This window comes from Helianthus annuus, chromosome 1 (genome assembly GCF_002127325.2).
Source record: "Helianthus annuus cultivar XRQ/B chromosome 1, HanXRQr2.0-SUNRISE, whole genome shotgun sequence".
Classification (NCBI taxonomy): domain Eukaryota; kingdom Viridiplantae; phylum Streptophyta; class Magnoliopsida; order Asterales; family Asteraceae; genus Helianthus; species Helianthus annuus.
The window spans coordinates 55,516,990-55,538,918 of NC_035433.2; the positions used below are offsets into that span (position 1 = coordinate 55,516,990).

The 21,929-nt window shown below is 33.3% G+C and overlaps 2 protein-coding genes and 1 pseudogene across 2 annotated transcripts in view; 1 reads left to right on the top strand and 2 right to left on the bottom strand.

The window, feature by feature from the left end:
* LOC110867261 (cystathionine beta-lyase, chloroplastic) overlaps positions 1-17,514 on the bottom strand; it is a 34,189-nt gene extending 16,675 nt beyond the window's left edge. The window contains exons 1-2 of the mRNA XM_022116391.2: positions 17,411-17,514; positions 17,244-17,314 (exon numbers count right to left, since the gene is read on the bottom strand). Of these exons, the coding sequence (XP_021972083.1) occupies positions 17,244-17,314; positions 17,411-17,485 (146 nt within the window). The 5' untranslated portion in view covers positions 17,486-17,514. The remainder of the gene's footprint in view (positions 1-17,243; positions 17,315-17,410) is intronic.
* A 248-nt stretch (positions 17,515-17,762) lies between these two features.
* LOC118490190 (ATP synthase subunit beta, chloroplastic-like) lies at positions 17,763-20,005 on the bottom strand. The gene is made up of 2 exons (XM_035987553.1): positions 18,536-20,005; positions 17,763-17,773 (listed from the first exon to the last, which is right to left on the bottom strand). Exons 1-2 carry the CDS (start codon positions 19,554-19,556, stop codon positions 17,763-17,765), a joined length of 1,032 nt encoding a protein of 343 aa, XP_035843446.1. The 5' UTR covers positions 19,557-20,005.
* Positions 19,943-21,268, top strand: LOC118490191 (annotated as a pseudogene).
* The last annotated feature ends 661 nt before the right edge of the window (positions 21,269-21,929 follow it).

Below are 21,929 nucleotides of genomic sequence, written 5' to 3' on the forward strand. Positions count from 1 at the left end.
TTCAACTCGTGTAATACACGTTGTTTTAAAGATATTTTTTTATTTTGTATATAAAATTACATTTATTCAACCTGTACAATATTGTTCTTATAGATATAACTTTTTATTATTTAATATATAAAATTATATTCATTCAACACGTGCAATAAAAAAAGTTTTTAAAGGTATATTATTTTATTATATAGTATATAAAATTTATTTATTCACCCCGTGTAATACACGGGGTTATAACCTAGTATAATTATAAAGACAGAGATGAAGACCCGGTATGAATTAATTTGAGAATTGAGACATTGTTTATTTGACTGTCATTTTGTGTATTTTTCTTAATATTGAATCATAAATATAATGAAAAACCTAGGTATATTTTACGCAATATTTAAACCGATCAAACCATTTAAACCGAAACAAACTAGCTAGTTCGGCATAATTTATAATATTTGGTTTTGCAGATTTATGGTTTGAAAACCATGGTTTTACAGCTCTGTTCACAATTTGAAACTTGGATCACTATTTACCTATTTTGATTTATTTTATTTTTAGAATATTCATATTATTCATTAATAAGTTTTTTTTAAACTAGTACAAACTAACGATTTTGGAACTAAAAAAACGTATATTATTCATTAATAAGTTTTTTTTTAAACTAGTACAAACTAACGATTTTGGAACTAAAAAAACTTTTTTTTTTCGTTACAAAACGAGTTAAAAACGGTTTAATTTACCTATAAATCTAGTTTTAGGAATCTAAGGATATTTTTATAATAACTCGAATACAATTAAAATAATTAAAATTTACATATTTGTATACTATCAAGTCACTAGTCATTATATGTTTCCTCTGAAATTATATTTTTATTTGAAAAACAAAATCGATCAGTCAACAGTTGAAGTTCATGAGAATAAATATCTTCTTTAAAGAATTTAAAGCATTTGTCGCTTGACTAATGTACCAACATTGACGATAAAAATAACATATAATTTAAAGTTTTAACCCTTTTATTAAATACGACTTTATTTTCTTCTCTTCTCATATTTAATTTGCAGAATTGATATTATTTAACTTAAAAGATAAAATAATTTATACATATAAATATATATTATTACAAAATGCTCACAAAAACCTTATAGTTAATACATATTTAACTTAAATGATAAAAAAAACTGATACAAAGAAAATTAAAACAGTTGTTCATTAATACCATTTAGATGAATCAAATATTAGTATGTGGACGAGGCCATTCTCGTTGTCATGATCACGGTCATATAAATAATAATCACCACACAAACACCATAACATAACAAGCTCATAAAGACGTTAAACATGTTCTTATCATAGAATTGGAAGCATAGAGTAATATCTTGTCGCACACTTTTCACATGAGGGTCACTTAACAATAAATGAAAGGGAGAAAACTTGTGGATAAACTTCATTATTCTAAAACCTATGGTAAATTCATCATATTTTATTTTACTTTTAAGGGTTTAGAGAAATATTAATTACCTTTAGGGATTTTTTATTTCTATCGCTTTTACATTTATCTTCGCCGCTAGGTTCTTCGTTTTATATAATGTCCAAAAAATTGATATGCTATGCGATTAATAGTGTCTAATGATCGGCAACAACTTAACCAAAAACGGACGAAATCGAAACTCAATCAACAAAAAAAGGGTAAATTACATTTTGAGTCCCTGTGTTTTATGGGTTTTAACTAGTTGAGTCCAAAGCAAAAAGTTTAACGACCTGAGTCCCCATAAGCATTTTCTTTAACCATTTGAGTCCAAATTTCCAACACTGTTAGAATTATTCTGTTAACTTTTGTTAAATGACCAAATTACCCTTGTCCCCTTCAAAACCCTAACAAAACACCCAACTGCCTCCCATCCCCTTCACAATACATATCCTTCATATCCCAAACCCTAACTCCACTCTCACATCCCCCCACAACTGCCTCCCATCCCCTGTCCCCTCCAAAACCCTAACTGAACACCCAATCTGCGTCTCCCTTCAATTCGAATAAAACACACACTCCTTTCTCCCTCAATTTGAATACCATTTCATCCAAACTCTAATTTCAATCAATCGTACATTTGTATCCATCAGATCTACACCATTCACATTCACTATCTGTTATAAACTAATTGGAGCAGAAAAGAAACAATGTCTGCTAATCGAACAACCGGGAATAAGCTACGAAGGGAACACTTACAAGTGGTCCTATGGGCTGAATAAAACTCAAAGAAAGTTCTCAATTACTCAGGATCCTCCAGATATGAGAGATAGAGGGGATTTCAAGAAAAGGTGTAAGTTGAACAATGAACTTATGCACATATTTATAGCTTTTGGATGAATTGTGGATGATCTCCAGGTGTTATGGGTCTTCCTAGGATGTTAACAAGTGTCCTAGAATGTGTACAAAACAACCAACAAGCCCATAGATTCGTTTAGGAGGTTTTAGGTTGGTTGGAGTGGCCACCAAGCCAAAAATAACGTAGCTGGCAGCCCTGGAACCGTAGGCTACGGTCCAGGGGCGTAGGCTACAGCCTGCCCAGCTCTCACACACACAAACAACTTTCTAACTTTGTCATTTCAGACCCCTTGACTTCCATACTTGCATGTTTTGTTATAATTAGCACAAAAAGCCCTCCTTGGCCAATATTAGGCATACCCAAGAGTATGAACAAGCATCATAAAGCTCCGGGTTCGTTAAAAGGTCACTCAGAGGTATAAATTAATATGTTGACGCTTTTAACCCTTTAACTTGCAAACTTGCATGTATTATCATTTAATGGCATAAAAGCCCTAAATGGCCAATATTACAACCGGTAACAGTTACACTAAAATTCATCTACCTGTTTCCATGAAAATAATATCTATCAAAACTTCATAAGATGTAAGTTAAAACACTTAACATTATGCAGATGAACAAACACACAAACACACTCTAACAACATAACTGAATTCAATTCGCACGGTCGTACCTGCGGTTAGCCTGTTCTGGATTGAGCCGTGGCGGTGTAGGCCGAGAAGGTAACGACGGTCAAAGAGCTGAAAAATCCCATTCATGCATCCTAACTGCTTCTGCAGCCCTTGTTTATCTTCTCTTGGTGTGTGTACAACCTTAGTAGACATTACTAAAAAGAAAAAAAAAAAAACAAGCACAACCACTAGAAGAAAAACAAAAGATGCTTTTCTTGTTCAAGCGTGCAGAGGATTTGATAGTTTTTCTGTAAAGCTGCTGAAGAATGTGCAGAAATTAGTAGTTTTGGCTCCACTTTATTATAGAAGGGTGAAAGAAGGATTTGAATATTTTTTTTATTTATTTTTTTGGCTCCTTATAGGAGGTTGCTAGATGTATAGTTGGAAGGGGATTTTGAAGCAATATATGGAAGTATTGGTGGATTATTTTTATTTTTTGAGAATATCAATAACCCATCAATTTAGGGATGGCAATGGGTCGGGTACGGGACAGATTTTCGTAATCCCAGCCCCATATGCGATTGTAAAACTGTGTCATAATTAACCGGTCCCATACTCGTCGGGTATCCGTTGGCCATTACTCGTTACCCATCAGGTATACCCATTTATGGTCTTATATAAGTTTCTTGGTGTGATGCCCATTACCTGGAACCCTATCTTAAACTCACCTAAAAAACCAACCTGAATGATACAAAATATTCAACTTCGCTTCTACAAATTCCATAATTTTAATAATTTCAAGTTTCCAACATAAACGGGCTCGGGTAATCGGGCGGCTATAATTGTCCCAAACCCGCAAAAACTAAGAAAGCTAATTCCATAAACTGTAATCCAATTTTGCAATAAACAAACATTTTGGACTACTTTTGGCCAGCTTGAACAGTTTCCTTAAGCTAGTTGCATAATCCGGTTGACTACTGTGTCTTAGCAGGCAGCCGTGTGGTTCCGGCTTTGATGGATGATCGCCTCAATAGTTATGTTCTCCATAACAAAACAAGCTGCAAAAGATAATGCATTTTCCAGAATCTAGCTCTTTGTTATAAAACTGAACATAGTTAAAATCAAAATCTAATGATAATAAATGCACTAATCTTGTGATCAAAATGAGCGCACACAAAACTATTTGAAAACATAGGATCTTTAACAAAGGTAACAAGATGAGCATGTTACCCCACAGGCCAAACAGGCTTGAATTAAAGCGCATCACTTTTAGTATGGGATGGGCTGGGTTGACCCGTAAACACTCTTTCGTCCGTTTTATATACATGATTAATGCGTTAATTATGTGCTAACCAATGACTTATTCACCTTTTAGGTAAAGGTTTTAAGATAAAACACAACCCAAATTGACCCATTCAAAATGGGTCAAAACTGCAATACCAAAATGTGGATATCTGTAATTGCATGTAATGTGAGGAAAAGTTACGTGGAACTTCACTTTATCAATGACAATAGTTATATCACTTGGCAAACCTGCATTACAAAACCTTGTCCAAACAAACCAAAATTTTCAGATAAACATACCAATAAAATCTTTTTGTACACGTGTCACTCTTTAGTGCCTCCTCGCTTTTAATAATAGTATAATATTAATATACTTAGAGATAAACGTATAAATTCAAATTTAATTAATAATTATCTATAACTAATGTAAATGTATCTAATAATATAATATAGTATAATATCTAACTATTAATAAAAGATTTCAAATAAATATATATTATTTATTATGATATTATATAAATTAATAATTTAAACTGGGAAATCAAGACAATGTAGGTAGGTAAATTTAGATTAGGAAATTTATTTGTGTGATTTATTATTATTATTATTAACTAGGATATAACCCTGTGTATTACACGGGTTGAATAAATGAATTTTATATATCAAATAATAAAAAAAATCATTAAAAACCCCGTTTATTAAACGGGTTGAATAAATGTAATTTTATATACCAAATCATAAAAAAAAATATATATTTAAAAATCTTGTTTATTACATAGGTTGAATAAATGTAATTTTATATATTAAATAATAAAAAATTATATCTTTAAAAACCTCGTGTATTGTACAGATTGAGTAAATTTAATTTTATATATTAACTAATGAAAAAGTTACATTTTTAAGAACTCCATGTATTGTGTGGGTTGAACACATCTATTATATATAATAAATGAAAGTTATTTGGGCCACGTGTCACTTAATTAGGGCATCCTCAGTTCTCTTTTCCCGCCCAACAGTACCACTGCCCTTTTCCTTATATAATCTCTCTTCTCACTTCTCCTCTTTCTTTACAAATGCCTAGGGTTCCTTCTCTCTCTCTCTCTCTATGCCGGCGATTCAAATTCAAATTTCAGAAACCCTGCAAACCTTAATCTTCTTGCAGACGCCACCATAAAATCTTCTTTTGTTCATCGATTACTTCATCAAAAGGTTTGTTCTTCTTTTTTTTTTAGTTGAAACAGTTTCATGATTTCCTCTTATTTATACTAATCCTTTGTGTTTTGTGTCTTTTCATGTAACCATTGCTAGGGTTATGATATAGAGTACAACATCTGTTGATTATTGATCTGTGAATATGTTCACCGCTTATTCTTTTTGAAATTAAGGTCTCGTTTGCTTGAGATTTGAATCTTCCGATTTTTTGGTTAATTTTTGTTGATATGTGGTTTTCCATAATCATGGTATGTGTTTTTGTTTTTAATTTTTACTAAAGTTTTGTTATCTGAGTTGTGACTAAATGATGATTGTCAATGATCTGTTGCAGATGATAATGATGATGATTGTTCTACTGTTGTTTCCAGTATCATTGTTCCAACATCATTTAAAGTATGTGTTTTTTGCTACTCCGATTTTCAAATTTTGAGTTTTTAATTATGAAGTGATATACTCTAATTCTCGCATTATATTTTAGTCTAATGACAGTTGTTGAAGTTCATACAATATGTTGCGGGTTATTATAGGTTTGTATTCAAAGAAGTATAAAGTTTAATTAAACACAAAGAAAGATTATTAAATTTACAGTTAAAATAATTTTTTCTTATGAGTAAATGATGATTATAATTGACTTGTGCAGAAGATGATGATGACTTGTCCAAGAAAGGATCTGCTACTGTTGTAAGATAAGATTTTATCTTACTAGAGTAATGGTCTTTCCTGCCTTTTTTGTATTATAAGAAGCATAAAGTTTGGTTTAAAGCAGCTCTTTATAAACAAAGTTAAGGATTAAGTATATGAGGACAGGGCTACTCTTCAGCAGCTGAAGAAGTGTTTTCATGTATTGCATCTTCGTCTGTTCACTAGAGATCAGCTTTCTATAAATCCTGATGTTTATGCATTGAGTCCTTCCATGGAGTTCATGGCGATTGTTGGAGATATAAATTGATTGACTTTATGTAACTAGAGTTTGATTAACCAAAGGAAAACGACTGTTTAGTATCAGCAGTGGTTCGGCATTTACAACGGATTCAAATTTAGTATTTAATTATCAGTGGTTCTTATGTAACTTTAGTATTTAATGTAGTACAACAGTTGTTTGATCTGTATTATAAATACAACAGTTGTTTGATCTTTATACTACTAAATAAAAATGTAGTACACTTGGATGTTAAATAATTCCTCATTATGATTATTTGGATATAATGTTTTTGAAATTCGTTTTTTTTGCAAATAGATGTTTATGGACAACCTTCTCTTTAAGCTCAAACATTTGTTTAACCTCAAATATGTTTTTATGTTAAAACATCTGTTTAAGGTGAAATATCTGTTTAACTCCAAACAACTGATATTGAAGGTCAAATATCTGTTTAAGGTCAAAAATAATTTTCATTAATCCTTAAAAGTCTGTTGGAACCACTGTTTTGGTTCAAACATCTGATTGTTAAATGTTATCCACTGCTGAGAGACAACCTCTTCTTCATTCTTTATGTTGACCACTGACTGTCCAAACATCAGTGTTTCAATCACTGTTAGCTATCTAATGATATTTAAAAATTAAAGTTAAAATAAAAAATCCAAATAACTGTTGATGAGATTATGTTCCATATAAAATTAGTAATTAATGGTAATTTTTTGAGCTTTGGACATCTTAAATATGGAAAATGGGAATTTCAAATTGACAGATACTTTTTCTTAATTAAAGTTAAAATAAAAATTAGAAATGTCATGATGAAAATGGCTTTCAAATTAAATCAGTAATTATTGACAATATCGTTAACTTTTCAAATTCAAAATATGCAAAATGGTAATTTAAATCACTGTTGGTTATCCACTGATAGTTAAAAAATTGTCACTGCTCACATTTTTAAATCAGTAATTATTGACATTTTTATTCTTCATATCCACTGATATTGACCATCATTGCTTTTACTAAAAAATATCCACTGCTCACATTTTTATAATTGATGCGGTTAATTAATTATAGAATGAAATTATCAAATGAAAACTAAAATTGCAATAAAATTACCATTTAACCTAATCATTACATTCCAATGAGATAAGAGTTCCTCCAATATTGTTTTGGTGATAAAAATTAAAGTTAACATAAAATATCAAAATAATTGTTGATTAAATTTTGGATATAATGTTTTTGAAATTCGTTTTTCTTTTTTTTTTTTTTTTTTTTTTTTGCAAATAGATGTTTATGGGTAAACTTCTCTTTAAGGTCAAATATCTGTTTAACTCCAAACAACTGATATTGAAGGTCAAATATCTGTTTAAGGTCAAAGATATTTAAAATAGTAAAAAATGATAGTTTTCATTAATCCTTAAAAGTCTGTTGGAACCACTGTTTTGGTTCAAACATCTGATTGTTAAATGTTATCCACTGATAAGAGACAACATCTTCTTCATTCTTTATGTTGACCACTGACTGTCCAAACATCAGTGTTTCAATCACTGTTAGCTATCTATTGATATTTAAAAATTAAAGTTAACATAAAAAATCCAAATAACTGTTGATGAAATTATGTTCCATATAAAATTAAAAGTTAATGGTAATTTTTTGAGCTTTGGACATCCTAAATATGGAAAATGGGAAATTTCAAATTGACAGATATTTTTTCTTAATTAAAGTTAAAATAAAAATTAGAAATGTCATGATGACAATGGCTTTCAAATCAAATCAGTAATTATTGACAATATCGTTAACTTTTCAAATTCAAAATATGTAAAATGGTAATTTAAATCACTGTTGGTAATACACTAATAGTTAAAAAATTGTCACTGCTCACATTTTTATTGTTGATATCCACTGATATTGACCATCATTGGTTTTCCTAAAAAACATCCACTGCTCACATTTTTATAATTGATGCAGTTAATTAATTATAGAATGAAATTATCTAATGAAGAATTACAATGAAATTACCATTTAACCTGATCGTTACATTCCAATGAGATAAGAGTTCCTCCAATATTGTTTTCTTGATAAAAGTTAAAGTTAACATAAAAAATAAAAATAACTGTCAATTACATTTTGTTGCATATCAACTCAGTAATTAATGTTAATTTCTTGAGCTTTGGACATTGAAAATATGCAAACTGGGAATTTGAAATTGACGGTGTTTTTCTTTTAATAAAAGTTAAAATAAAAATTAAAAATGTCATGATGACAATTGCTTTCAAATCATATCAGTAATTACTGACAATAGCCATAACTTTTAAAATTCAAAATATTCAAAATGGTAATTTAAAATCCAGGGGTATTCTCAAATAATACTTTCTAGCATATTTTAGATGCAAAATATGCAAAATGGTAATTTAAAATTGACATTCTCTCTCTTTTTTTTTTCCTACAAGCGCAACATAGATTCATAAGATTAAAATTTATTCATTTATTCATGACCTTGAAAGTCCAATTATTACATAAATAACATACTGAACCAATAAACTTTTACATCTAACAATAACCGTGAGAATTAAGAAATGACAGCTTCAACTCCATCGATTGCTGAACTTCTTGATGAATGTCCTTCAGCATCGCCATGAACTCAACGTCTCTATTACCGCACTCTATATTGCTGACAACACAAAGGTCACGAACTGCAGTTGAAGGCATTCGCATAAGATTTCTGGAAACCTGCTCTCTCGTGAACATGCCAACTTGCAATCCATCAAAACATCTCTTTAGCTCTTGAAGAGTAGTCCTATCTTCATACACCTGCTCCTCTATATGCTTGACAAAACGCTGCTTTAAATCATCTGATTTTACAATAGTGAATGACGCCATATCAATAATAAACTATATTAGTCCACTTTTTTGAAAGTATGAATCTTGTTAGGAAATTGTGATGAAAAACAGGTGAAGTGGTCATGAGTTTATATACTTAATCAATCTAAACGTGTAGATTTAATATAAAACGATTAATGTATATCTCAAAACAGCAGTCTTTTAATGCAAAATCCTTTCTAAACCCCAATTTTTATGGGAAAATTTTAAAATTAAATATCAAGAAACCCAAGGGACAAATTTCGAAGTTCAAAGAACAAAAGCATATTATCATAATTACCATTAACCTATTCATTTACCATGTACACGCGTTTTTAAACTATATAAAAGATCGATAATTACTTTTCATTCAAAATATCAACAAACTGTGTTACTAATCATTGTCTGTGAAAGATTTTCCACATCAGAAAATTCAACAAAAATCTACATGGCAAACTTCAGCTTCTACCACTGGTCAGACACCAGCGATGTTAAAACCCAATTCTCGATGTGGTCATTTAAAGAAAAAAGAACAGACGAAGAACTAAACATGAAAGTCGACATAATCAATGACACTAATTACAAGAAAATCTGGAACATCATAGCATTGCATGATGAAGTCCTCCACTCTCCTCCATCAGATTTCCAGAAAAATGCAGAAGAGTTTGTTACCCAACTTCTAAAACAGGATCAGATAATCTGCAACATGCTAACTGATCTGAAAAACAAAAGAGAGCATGAAATGACATGGAGAAAGGCCAGAGTTTACAAAATCCTAACAAGTGTTAACTCTAGCGTGCAATGGTTTATAAATATTTCATTAAATTTTATTTTTTTATGTAATACTTTATTTTAATAATCTCAGTGTGAATAAAAATTCTCAACATGATTCAAACGTCTCCTCTCAACTGTTGTATCATGTTGAGAGTTTCACGATTTTCATTCAAAGTTTTATGATACTTCAGTGTTTATTCGTTCATAGTGTTTAATCTATCATGGGTTTCCAAACATCTGTTGACCAAACGTCAAACATCTGTTCATCAAAAGTTAAATTGAGGTTCACCAATAGTCAAATACATCTTGACCTTAAACAGATGTTTGGTTTAAGACCATTTGTTTAAGGCTAAACATCTATTTATGGCCAAATATCTGTTTATTGCAAATATCTGTTTAAGGTTAAACATTTATTTAACTCCAAATATCAGTGTTTCAATTACTATTGGCTATCCACTGTTAGATAAAAAACAACTACTGCTCACATTTTGTTAGTTGACATCCACTGAATAAAAATGAAGTACACTTGGATTATTATTAAGCTCCTCATTTTGATTGTTTGGGTATAGTATTCTGGAAATTGGTCTTTTCTTGCAAACAGTTGTTTATGGGCCAACTTCTTTTTAATGTCAAACATTTGTTTAAGCACAAACATGTGATTGTTAAATGTTATCCACTGCTGAAGGCCAGCCTCTGTTTCTTCGTTCTCCATGTTGACAACTGACTGACCAAACATCTGTGTTACATTTTGTTGGGTATCCACTGATAGTTAAAAAATAGTCACTGCTCCCCTTTTTATTATTGACATGCACTGAAATTTACAATCATTGGTTTTTTCATCAGCGGTTAACACGTGGTCAGTTTTTAGCCTTCAGATCTTTGTAACCGCTGCCACATCAACACTTACTTTTTCCCTAAATAAAAGCCTGATCAAAAGCCTGATCAAAACCCTCAAACAGTGTTTTATGCTGTCGAATTGAATTCTAAAAATTCTCTTCTCAAAGCAGTTTCCAGCCTTCCATTTCGAACCATTCTTCGTCTTCTTCATCAAAATGACGAAATCTAAATCAAAGTTAAAATCATCATCATCTTCCAAAGAGGTCGCTCAAACGGCAGCTGAACCCATTGAAATCCCTTACAAATCCCGTCACAATTACTTGGGTCTACTCACAAAACCCACCATCAACCACACCTTTGATTCCATCATCGACACCATATCTGCATCAAAGTACAAAACTTTGCTTACAACAGATTCTCCCATTTTCCAACAAACTCAAAGAGAGTTCTGGAAAAATGCTACCCTTGAAAAACAAGGAGACATCGTCATAGCCATCAATTCTTCTATACAGGGAAAAGCAATTCAGATTACTCCACAATCAATCTCAGAAGTCTTTAAACTCGATGATCAGAAAGGTAAAACTTCTTTTTCTAAAACCGAGTTGAAAACTGGTTTCTTGAAAAGGGGGTATGCAGAACAACCAAAAAGGGATACCTTAGAAAAGGGTTTCTTCCCTTCTGCAGCTAGGTTTTTATTCCACACACTTTTGAGTGTTTCAAACAAAACAACTGCTTTTAACGAAATACCATTGAAGATCCAATGTCTGGGTTATGCTATTTAAATAATGAAAATTATAACTATTCCCAGGAGATCTTTAATGACTTAGTAAAGAATGTTGATACCAAATCATTTTTACTCTTTCCAAGGTTTCTAAGCTACTATTTCAAAGAAAAATTTGGAAAAGAAAATGAAAATGTACTCAAACAAGGTGCATCTTTTAAAATAAGTGGTTTGACAACTGAAACATTTTCTAGAATGATGGCACCTATAAAAACAAAAGCAGAGGTGCCTGAGGAAAATTTAGCAGCTACCACTGCTCCTCAGGCATCTACTGTTGAGCCCACTGCTCCAGGTGATCATAACAGCACAACCACTGCTTTGAAACCCACACCTGCCACTACCAAAAGGACCAAAAAGAAAATATCCAGAAACCCCTCCAAACCCAAAACAAAGGCAACTCTGGAAGATGAGATCCCAGAGCAACTGCCAGTAACAACACAAATGTCACCAAAAACCACTCCTGCTACTTCCTCACAGCAGATGGTAGAAAGATCTCCACCTTTACCTCAAACTCCTCCTGCATCCTCACAAAAGGATCAGGTTGTAAACATAGGGACTCCACATTATGAAGCTCTGGATCCACTCGGATCCATCTTCCACATTCCTGATCCCAAGGACATGTCTCTTTCAACACCCTTATCCTCACCCCTGACATTACCCCAATCCATAATACCTCTATTGCATGCAGTTGATATAGCTCAGACACAAACCAGTTCCTCTCAATCACCTATCACTGAGAGCATACTCCTACAAGTGACTGGGTCTGATGATTATACCTCTGCTATCCCAGCAGCAACTGAGGAGGTTACACCCCTTTAGTTACAAGTAAGTCAAGTAACTCTTGGTGGTAGTTCAAGTGGAGCAGCAACTACAAGTGATGGATCAACATGTCTACATTTGGACAGTTGTTTCATTAGTAAGACTCCCTTGAAGGCAATTTCTTCTATAGCACCTCTGGTAACCACCAGTGAGTTTGTTTTAACCACTGGTACCATCGAAAGGTTATCAAGTGCTGAAGAAAGAAGTCCCCAGTACCAAGAACAAGGGGCATCAATGGATGGTTTCTGGGCTTCATGTCCTAAGTCACACATTGGTACAACCACTGCTGGTGGGGAAACAGATGATTCCATTAAATTGGATGATGATTCAAAATATCAGGAATTAACGGGCAGAGTTGAAAAACTTGAAACATCAGTTGCTGAAATAAAGGATATGGTGCAACAACTGTTAAAAGCTCAAAAAGCACAATCCACTGCTGTTCCAGCTCAAGCACCTGCACAACCTGCACTTGCTGCAAATGAGCTATGGCGTGTATTCCAACCCCTGCTCCAAAAACAAAAACAAGCGGCTGATCACCAGCATGCAATACATGTACAAATGCTGACAAACATGGTGGAGTCTAGGTTTAAAGATACTTAAGCAGACATCAAGGCTATAAAGGCCAGTATCCAAAACACCACTAGCAAAGCTCCTTCCACTCTACTATTCTTTGATAACCCCCTGCAGATAATGCCAAAAAGGGGGAGATACTGAAGCAGTTGAAGAAGAAGGGAATAGAACATGGCCTGTGTGTTGAACCTGAGCAAGAAAAACAGACATCTAAACCATCTCCCAAAGGCTACAAACCTCAAACCATAAAAACTCAAACTTCCATTCAAACTGTTGATATGTCAGTAGTTTCAAAAACTGCTAACCAAACAGCTGCCATCTCTTCAACACACACCACTACAACACACACTACAACCACTGCCCTACCAGAACCTAAAACTACAACACCATCCATCAAATTACCACCTGCTCAAAAGCAGAAGACATCTACTGACACATCAGTAGTTGTAATGACAACAGAGGTTGAAACACCAGTTGTTTCAACAGCTGTTTGCCAGTTATCCACCACTGCTCTCATCAATGTCACATCACCACCATCACCTCCTGCGAAAAAGCAGAAGACATCAGATGTTACAACATCTGTTGTAATGGCAACAGTAGTTGAAACACCAGTTGTTTCCACAACTATTAGTCAGCCACCATTCACCACTACCCTCACTTCACTTCAAACCATCTTCACTCCACTCAACAAATCACCCAAAAGCACTCCTTCAGTGAATAAAATTTACTCCAGAAAAAGAAAAATAACTCAGGCAGATGTAGACAAACATGATCCTAATGCTGCAAAATATCCACTGGAACTGGAAGCTGTAAAAAATGAGATAAGACAATTCTACACCAAGGATGATCCTTCAACAAGAAGATTCCCTTCTCTCATCGGCTTCATAGTCCCAGAAGATATGGATGAATATCTCAAGCTCAAAGCAAGACAGGCTAAAATAAGAGCAAAAGTTGAATGTGAAGGTCAAAGTGACGAAGCCATCTCTGAAAAAATTGGAATTCTTGCTCACTAAGGTCAAGCAGATGGAAGACTATGCACAAGATCTAAACAAAGAAAAGATAGATTAACGAAATAAAATGAGAAAAGAATATCTTGCATATATCATGAAAGAAAAATTCTATCCTGCTGAAGAAAAACAATTTGAAGAATGGCCAATAGTTGCTTTAAAGCATGAGGCAAACAGGATTGAAAGAATTAAAAACGATCCAAAAAAGAAGAAGACAGCTCCAAATTGGAACAAATTCAAAAAGCTCATTGCTGACCTTACATCTGAGTATAAAAGAAAGAAGCAAGAGCTGGTGGATGCTAAGGTGGATACTGCTGAAGCCATAGCAAAATGGACAAAGCAGTATACCGACGAGGCTTATGAAAGGCTTAAGAAAAGAAGGATAACAGTCTCAGACACTTCTAAGAAGCCTGACTACAAAAAGCTAGAACAACAGATTGATGCTCTTAAAACACGGATCACATCAGCAGATAACCCTATCATTGTTGAAAATAAAGAAAAAGGAAAACTGCTGACCAGTGAAGAAGAAAAAGAAAAGGAGACTGAGTATTTCACAGAAGCCATCAAGAAAATGGATCTAAAAAAAGACAAATCAGCAAAGCTTCAAGACCTTGCCAAAAAGGTATTAACCAAACCTGCATCACCAAACACTTCAGAAATGACAGACATTGAACTAGATCAAAAGAAGAGGCAAGAGCAGATTGAAAGAGAGACTGCAGAAGATATAGCTGCATCAAATAATGTCATCGAAATGGAAGAGCAGATTGAAAGAGAGACTGCAGAAGATATAGCTGCATCAAATAATGTCATCGAAATGGCCTTCAAACAAATGTCTGAAAGTTTACAACTTTTCACAAGACCAATTTCTTCAAGCTCATCAGAAAATAAACTCTCCCAAGAAACCCATTGGGTTCAAAAGTACTAAAGTGGATGTCTGATCAAAAGACCCACGTATTGACCTTGGTCAGATCCAATGGGGAAGTGAAGTACATATCAAGGAAGAAGCACTAGGTCTTGGTGTTGAAGATTTGCAGGATCTCCTTGAACTTTCACTGTGCAGGGATGAGGATGACTCAAGTTCCAAAGACTTTGAAGAAGAATTTAAAAGACAAGCTAGGGAACTTCTGATGAGAAATAAAAATCCAGAATAATGAAGGGTTTTGGCATTATCTGTTCCAGGGGGAGATTGTTGGGATTGAACCCTACCAGAGGAACAGATAATGAAAGCCAAAACTGGTGGCTCTCTATCCACTGTCCGTATACAACTGCTGCTACCCTTTAAACTGTTGACAAAGCCCTGAAGAAGTAAACACTGCTGGTTCTATCTACTGATGACAAAACACTGCCCACTCAAGGACTGATCAACTTTGAGGAAAGCACTGATGGAAGAGGATAGCAGTACTTTAGTATATTACTTGTTTTATGTAGAATCAGTGGTTAATAATAGCAGTATTTGTATAGGAACAGTTGTTACAGGTTGTTAGGCTGTTAGACGTCGCTTTCATGGTGACGTCAGCTGAGATGCCTCAGTTGTTTGGATTGTCTATAAATGGAACAGTACCCTGTACTGCTACATTTGATCGTCTTGAGTGAGTTCTTCTCCTTAATTCAATCCTTTCATCTTGTGCAACCAACCATGGAGTAACAGGCTGAGGGGGAGTTTAGTTTGTAAGCATGTTTGTAATCTTTTGCTTTGATTTGTAATCTTTTAACTTAATGAAAAGCAAATGTTTATTAAAACTATCTTCCTCTTTGATTGTGTTTACAAAGTTTGTTGTTCATTTCCGCTGCACTTAAACTCTGTTCATTTCTATTTGATTTGTTCAAATTATACAAACAAACACAATCACGAAACCCTCCGATCCTAACAAGGTTAGCTAACGGACTAACTACCGGTGTTTGTGTTAGTGTGTTGCGTGTTCCGCAGCATCGCGCGGGTTCCTTACTATAATAATATGGTAACTATCTATTAATAAGGATCACATGTGGAGTTACATTTTGTGAATTTATTGTTTGTTGAACGTTTTTTTCCTGTAAGGTACTGATCGTTCATTTGTTTAAAAGTATATTAATAACTTTCTGCATCCTGGGAAGCAATCCCGGTGATGTGAAAACATTGATGTTGAATCCAATGAGATGCTTGATGTAATGAGGTCGTATTAATAAGAAATAATAATTGATATAACTAAGTTTCCCGAGCCTGGAAAGCAATCCCGGGTAAAAACCTAGTGTAACTTTATATATCAATCAATAAAAAGTTATATCTTGTTATATCTTTGTAAACCCTGTGTATTATACGGATTAAATAAATCTAATTTTATATACCACAAAATAGAAAAAGTTATATTTTTAAAAACCCGGTGTATTACACGTGTTCCATAAATGTAATTTTGTATGGTAAATAATAAAAATATTATATCTTTAAAAAACCACTTTTATTACACAGGTTGAATGAATCTAATAAAAAAATTACATGTTAAAAAAAAACTAACGGATATACTCGATATATGATGGATGGGATGATTGGGGTGATGATTCTTATAATTGTCATGTAAACATAGTGAATACCGTATTTGAGTTGAGAGTTGAACACGAAAATAAAAGTATAGAACCAATAAACATTGATTAATGTTTTTGTTTACCCCTTAAAAACATTTATAAAATAGGTTCTACCCTTAACTACTTTAGTTAAATAAAATAAATAAATCATTTACATTATATTAATTTATATTTAGTTTACGTCTTTTGTTAGTTTCAGGATAAATAATTTTGAAATCTACAAATAAACATATTTCAATTTTTTATATGTGAAATATAATTAAGGCAATGCAGATATTTAATTACATATAGTTATTGTCTCATAAGCCTTTTAATTTTAATCATATTTTAAAATAACTTTATAACATATATATGAATTGTTCTATTATCAAATACGTTATTATTTTATATCATATTTTAATTAATAACTTTCTTTATTAATACGTATTTATGGACTTTTAATTTTAATAAATAACTATGAGATAAACTTTCTTGATCATTTTAATACAAATTAAAATTCATATTGATATTAGTTACGACTTTCTTGATCATTTTAAATTTATTGTATTAATTTAATTAATTATCTTTTAATTAATACTAATTATCTATAATTAAGTAGAATAGAGAGAAAAAAACTAAAAAATAGATGGCTTCATTAGTACCATTATAACACGTTTCATAAGTCATACTTACAAATATTTTTTAATAAAAGGGTCTCATAAGTCATACGTTTCAAGCACGTCGCGTGTAGGATTGCCACCCCGAGTGTAATCGTAGGGACCATACTGAGTCGCCGAAGGCTGAAAAAGCACAAATAAAGTAATATTGACAAGCTGCAAAATAATATATGAATAGTAATTATTACAAAAATGCCCAAATGGGCTGCAAAATGTTACCTGCTTGAAGGTAGCTGTTTGATATAGAGGTGTGCTCATTGCACCATAAGGATCAAACTCATTCCCAAAGTTCATGAGTATGGTTGATATATTAGGATCCTTATCAACTACCTCTTCATTCAAACATGTGTTTGCTACCATATAACTTGTTTAACATGTATTCAAATTTAAATAAAGTAATTCATTAACAATTTAATAAAATAAGAAAGAACCTTCTAAGTGTCTGGGCTTCGTATCGGTTACTGCTGAAGTCTTCACAGTCATGTTGCAGTCCCTTGCACACCTTAATATGTAGTTCTTAGCGAATAATGTCGAACTATGTGTACTTGTTGAACCCAGTTTACACCAAGAACTAAAAATCCCCTGAAAATAAATACATTAAAATAACAATCAGGTGTGTGTGAATTTTTTTACGGAACACAAATCTAACACGAAGTTTGCAAGTTTTGGTTTATTTTAAATGGGTCAGGTTTGGGTCAGCCTAGTAGGTTTATGGGTTGACCCATTTATGTTTGTAAACTTTTTTTTAAAAAGTATATTTTATGTAGTAATTTAAGCTAAATGAGTATTTTATGCCAAAAATTGGTGTATTTTTGTTTTTAGTTGTAAATTTGTAATTTTACAAATAAAATATATTTGTTGATAACTTAAATTAAATGGGTATTTTATGGCAAAAAAAAATTAGTTTAATATACATTTTTTTATTTTTTTTCTCGTAAATTTGCAATTTTAAAGTGCCAGTATGTAATACATAAAAACAATTCGGTTAAAGAGGGTTGGGTTCATGTCAACCAGTGGCTACGTGCTTGGGTTTACATGACACGCTTCTCTAATTCGTGTCAGGTACGAGTGTACGACTCACCAACCAACAAAGACGACCCTAACCGACAAAGATGGCCCGTTTACCACATAGGGTAGGGATCCCGAGAGAACTACAAGTTATTTGAGAATTTAAGAGAACCAATATCAACCAAGTAAATTTTTTCAATTTTTTGTTATAGTGTTATTATTGTAAAAATATTAAAAAAAAACCCAAAAAAAACATATGTAGATTGATGATATACATATATGTAGCATGTGAATATACACATAGGAGATCACATTCATCGAAAGATAGCCACATACATATAGATAGACCAACGTTACAGTTCAGCATTCTACCCAACAAGGCGGATACTTCAGATCCTGCTTGGACAAAACGGAAGATATTGTCAACAAATAAAAGAACTTCTTGTTCATTAACATCTCGGAAATATTCCGCCATAGTTAGGGCAGTCAAACCAACTCTCATACGAGCTCCCGGCGGTTCGTTCATTTGACCGTAAACTAGAGCCACTTTTGATTCTGCAATATTTTGTTCATTAATGACTCCAGATTCTTTCATTTCCATGTAAAGATCATTTCCTTCACGAGACCGTTCACCGACTCCGCCAAATACAGATACGCCTCCGTGAGCTTTGGCAATATTGTTAATCAATTCCATAATGAGTACTGTTTTACCCACGCCAGCTCCCCCGAATAGTCCGATTTTTCCTCCACGGCGATAAGGGGCTAAAAGATCTACTACTTTAATTCCGGTTTCAAAAATAGATAATTTTGTATCTAACTGTATAAAGGCAGGCGCGGATCTATCAATAGGAAATGTTGTGCCATTATCTACAGGACCTAAATTATCAATAGGCTTCCCAAGCACGTTGAAAATTCGTCCGAGAGTCGCTCCACCGACCGGAACACTTAGCGGAGCTCCCGTATCAATTACGTCCATTCCTCTCGTTAGACTGTCTGTAGCACTCATAGCTACGGCTCTAACTCGATTGTTTCCTAATAATTGCTGTACCTCACAAGTCACATTAATTGGTTGACCAACAGTATCTTGACCCTTAACTACCAAAGCGTTATAAATATTAGGCATTTTGTCTAGAGGAAAGGCTACATCTAGTACCGGACCAATGATTTGGGCGATACGCCCCAGGTTCTTTTTGTCAAGCGTGGCAACCCCAGAACTAGAAGTAGTAGGATTCATTCTCATAATATAATAATAAAGTAAAAAATATCTAATTTTTGCGAAAATTCTCGCATTCAAAATAAATGTCCGATGACACTTCCATAAGAAATGGGAGTTAGCACATGATTTTGTTAGTACCATCCAACCGAATCCAATTTAATTGTTTACTTATTCAATTTCAATGAGTGAATTTTCAAGTTCAACCAACCCATTTTCAAAATATCAAGTAGATGAATAAGAATCTTGAGAAAATCTTTCATTTGTCTATCATTATAGACAATCCCATCTATATTATCTATGGAATTCGAACCTGAACTCTATTTACGATTCAGTATTTCTATATGATCGGCTCTTCTTATTTCTATTGATTTACGTCTAGTCTGTTTTTTTTTACCTTTTCATAGAAATATTCCACATATTTTCACATCTAGGATTTACATATACAACATATAACACTTACAATATATATCACTGTCAAGGGGGAATTTCTTAGTATTTGGGTGATTTTTAGGTATTTCGAAAAAAAAAGAATTGGGTTGCGGCATATATATGAAAGAGTATACAATAATGATGTATTTGCCGAATCAAATACCATGGTCTAATAAGAAAGCATTCTGATTAGTTGATAATTTTACTATTAGTTGGGAATTTTGTGAAAGGTTCCTGTAAAAAGTTTCATTAACGCCTAATTCATGTCGAGTAGACCTTGTTGTTGTGAGAATTCTTAATTCATGAGTTGTAGGGAGGTATTTATGTCACCACAAACAGAGACTAAAGCAAGTGTTGGATTCAAAGCTGGTGTTAAAGATTATAAATTGACTTATTATACTCCTGAATATGAAACCAAGGATACTAATATCTTGGCAGCATTTCGAGTAACTCCTCAACCTGGAGTTCCGCCTGAAGAAGCAGGGGCCGTAGTAGCTGCCGAATCTTCTACTGGTACATGGACAACTGTATGGACCGATGGACTTACCAGCCTTGACCGTTACAAAGGCCAATGCTATGGACTTGAGCCTGTTCCTGGAGAAGACAATCAATTTATTGCTTATGTAGCATACCCATTAGACCTTTTTGAAGAAGGTTCTGTTACTAACATGTTTACTTCCATTGTAGGTAATGTATTTGGGTTCAAAGCCCTGCGTGCTCTACGTCTGGAAGATTTGCGAATCCCGACTGCGTAACTTTCGACGGTCCGCCTCACGGTATCCAAGTTGAAAGAGATAAATTGAACAAGTATGGTCGTCCCCTGTTGGGATGTACTATTAAACCGAAATTGGGGTTATCCGCTAAAAACTACGGTAGAGCTTGTTATGAATGTCTTCGTGGTGGCCTTGATTTTACTGAAGATGATGAGAACGTGAACTCCCAACCATTTATGCGTTGGAGAGACCGTTTCTTATTTTGTGTCGAAGCTATTTATAAAGCACAAGTTGAAACAGGTGAAATCAAAGGGCATTACTTGAATGCTACTGCGGGTAATTGCGAAGATATGATGAAAAGGGCTGTATTTGCTAGAGAATTGGGAGTTCCTATCGTAATGCATAATGCATGACTACCTAACAGGTGGATTCACTGCAAATACTAGCTTGTCTCAGTATTGCCGAAATAATGGTCTACTTCTTCACATCCACCGCGCAATGCATGCGGTTATTGATAGACAGAAGAATCATGGTATGCACTTCCGTGTACTAGCTAAAGCGTTACGTATGTCCGGTGGAGATCACATTCATTCCGGTACCGTAGTAGGTAAACTTGAAGGGGAAAGAGAAATCACTTTGGGCTTTGTTGATTTACTGCGTGATGATTTTATTAAAAAAGATAGAAGTCGCAGTATTTATTTCACCTTCTGAAACAAGTAGAGGCTATTATTCAGGTACAAATAAGCATCGATATTTATTCTCATGTACCGGTGGAGATGCTTATTTATTCTCAAAAAATATTTTTTTCAATTGATTTTCGATGAATGTGAAAAATTCGAATGAATAAATAATCAAAAAATATTGTTTCCCTATAGTCAAATTTGAAGCACATATCTCCTTTCGATGAATGCCCCGAAAACCACTTTAAATAATGAATATGAATATTATTCAGATTTTGATACGAAAGAACTCCTTTTCTATCATTATATAAAACTCTCTAATATTTCGAACAATTTTAACTTACTATGAATAGTCAGGGATAGAATAATTGAGGGCAAAAAAACCCAAAAAAAACATATGTAGATTGATGATATACATATATGTAGCATGTGAAAATACACAGAGGGTAAGGTTCATGCGAGAACCACCTTTATTGCAAGAACCGCGAGAACCAATGTGAACACAACCTAAAATAGCTAAAAAAACCTAACCCCCCCAAGCTAAATGCTAAAAACTAAAACCCCCAAAAAACCTACCCTCCCCCCCCCACCCCCAAGCTAAAATGCTAAAAACTAAACCCCAAAAAACCTTAAAAATCTTAAAAAATCTAAATTTTTTTAATATTTTTTAAGTAAAAATCGCTACTTTTAGT

Excerpts from the sequence above, each read along its gene's own strand:
- LOC118490190 (XM_035987553.1), bottom strand. The coding sequence starts at position 19,556 with ATGGTACTAACAAAATCATGTGCTAACTCCCATTTCTTATGGAAGTGT.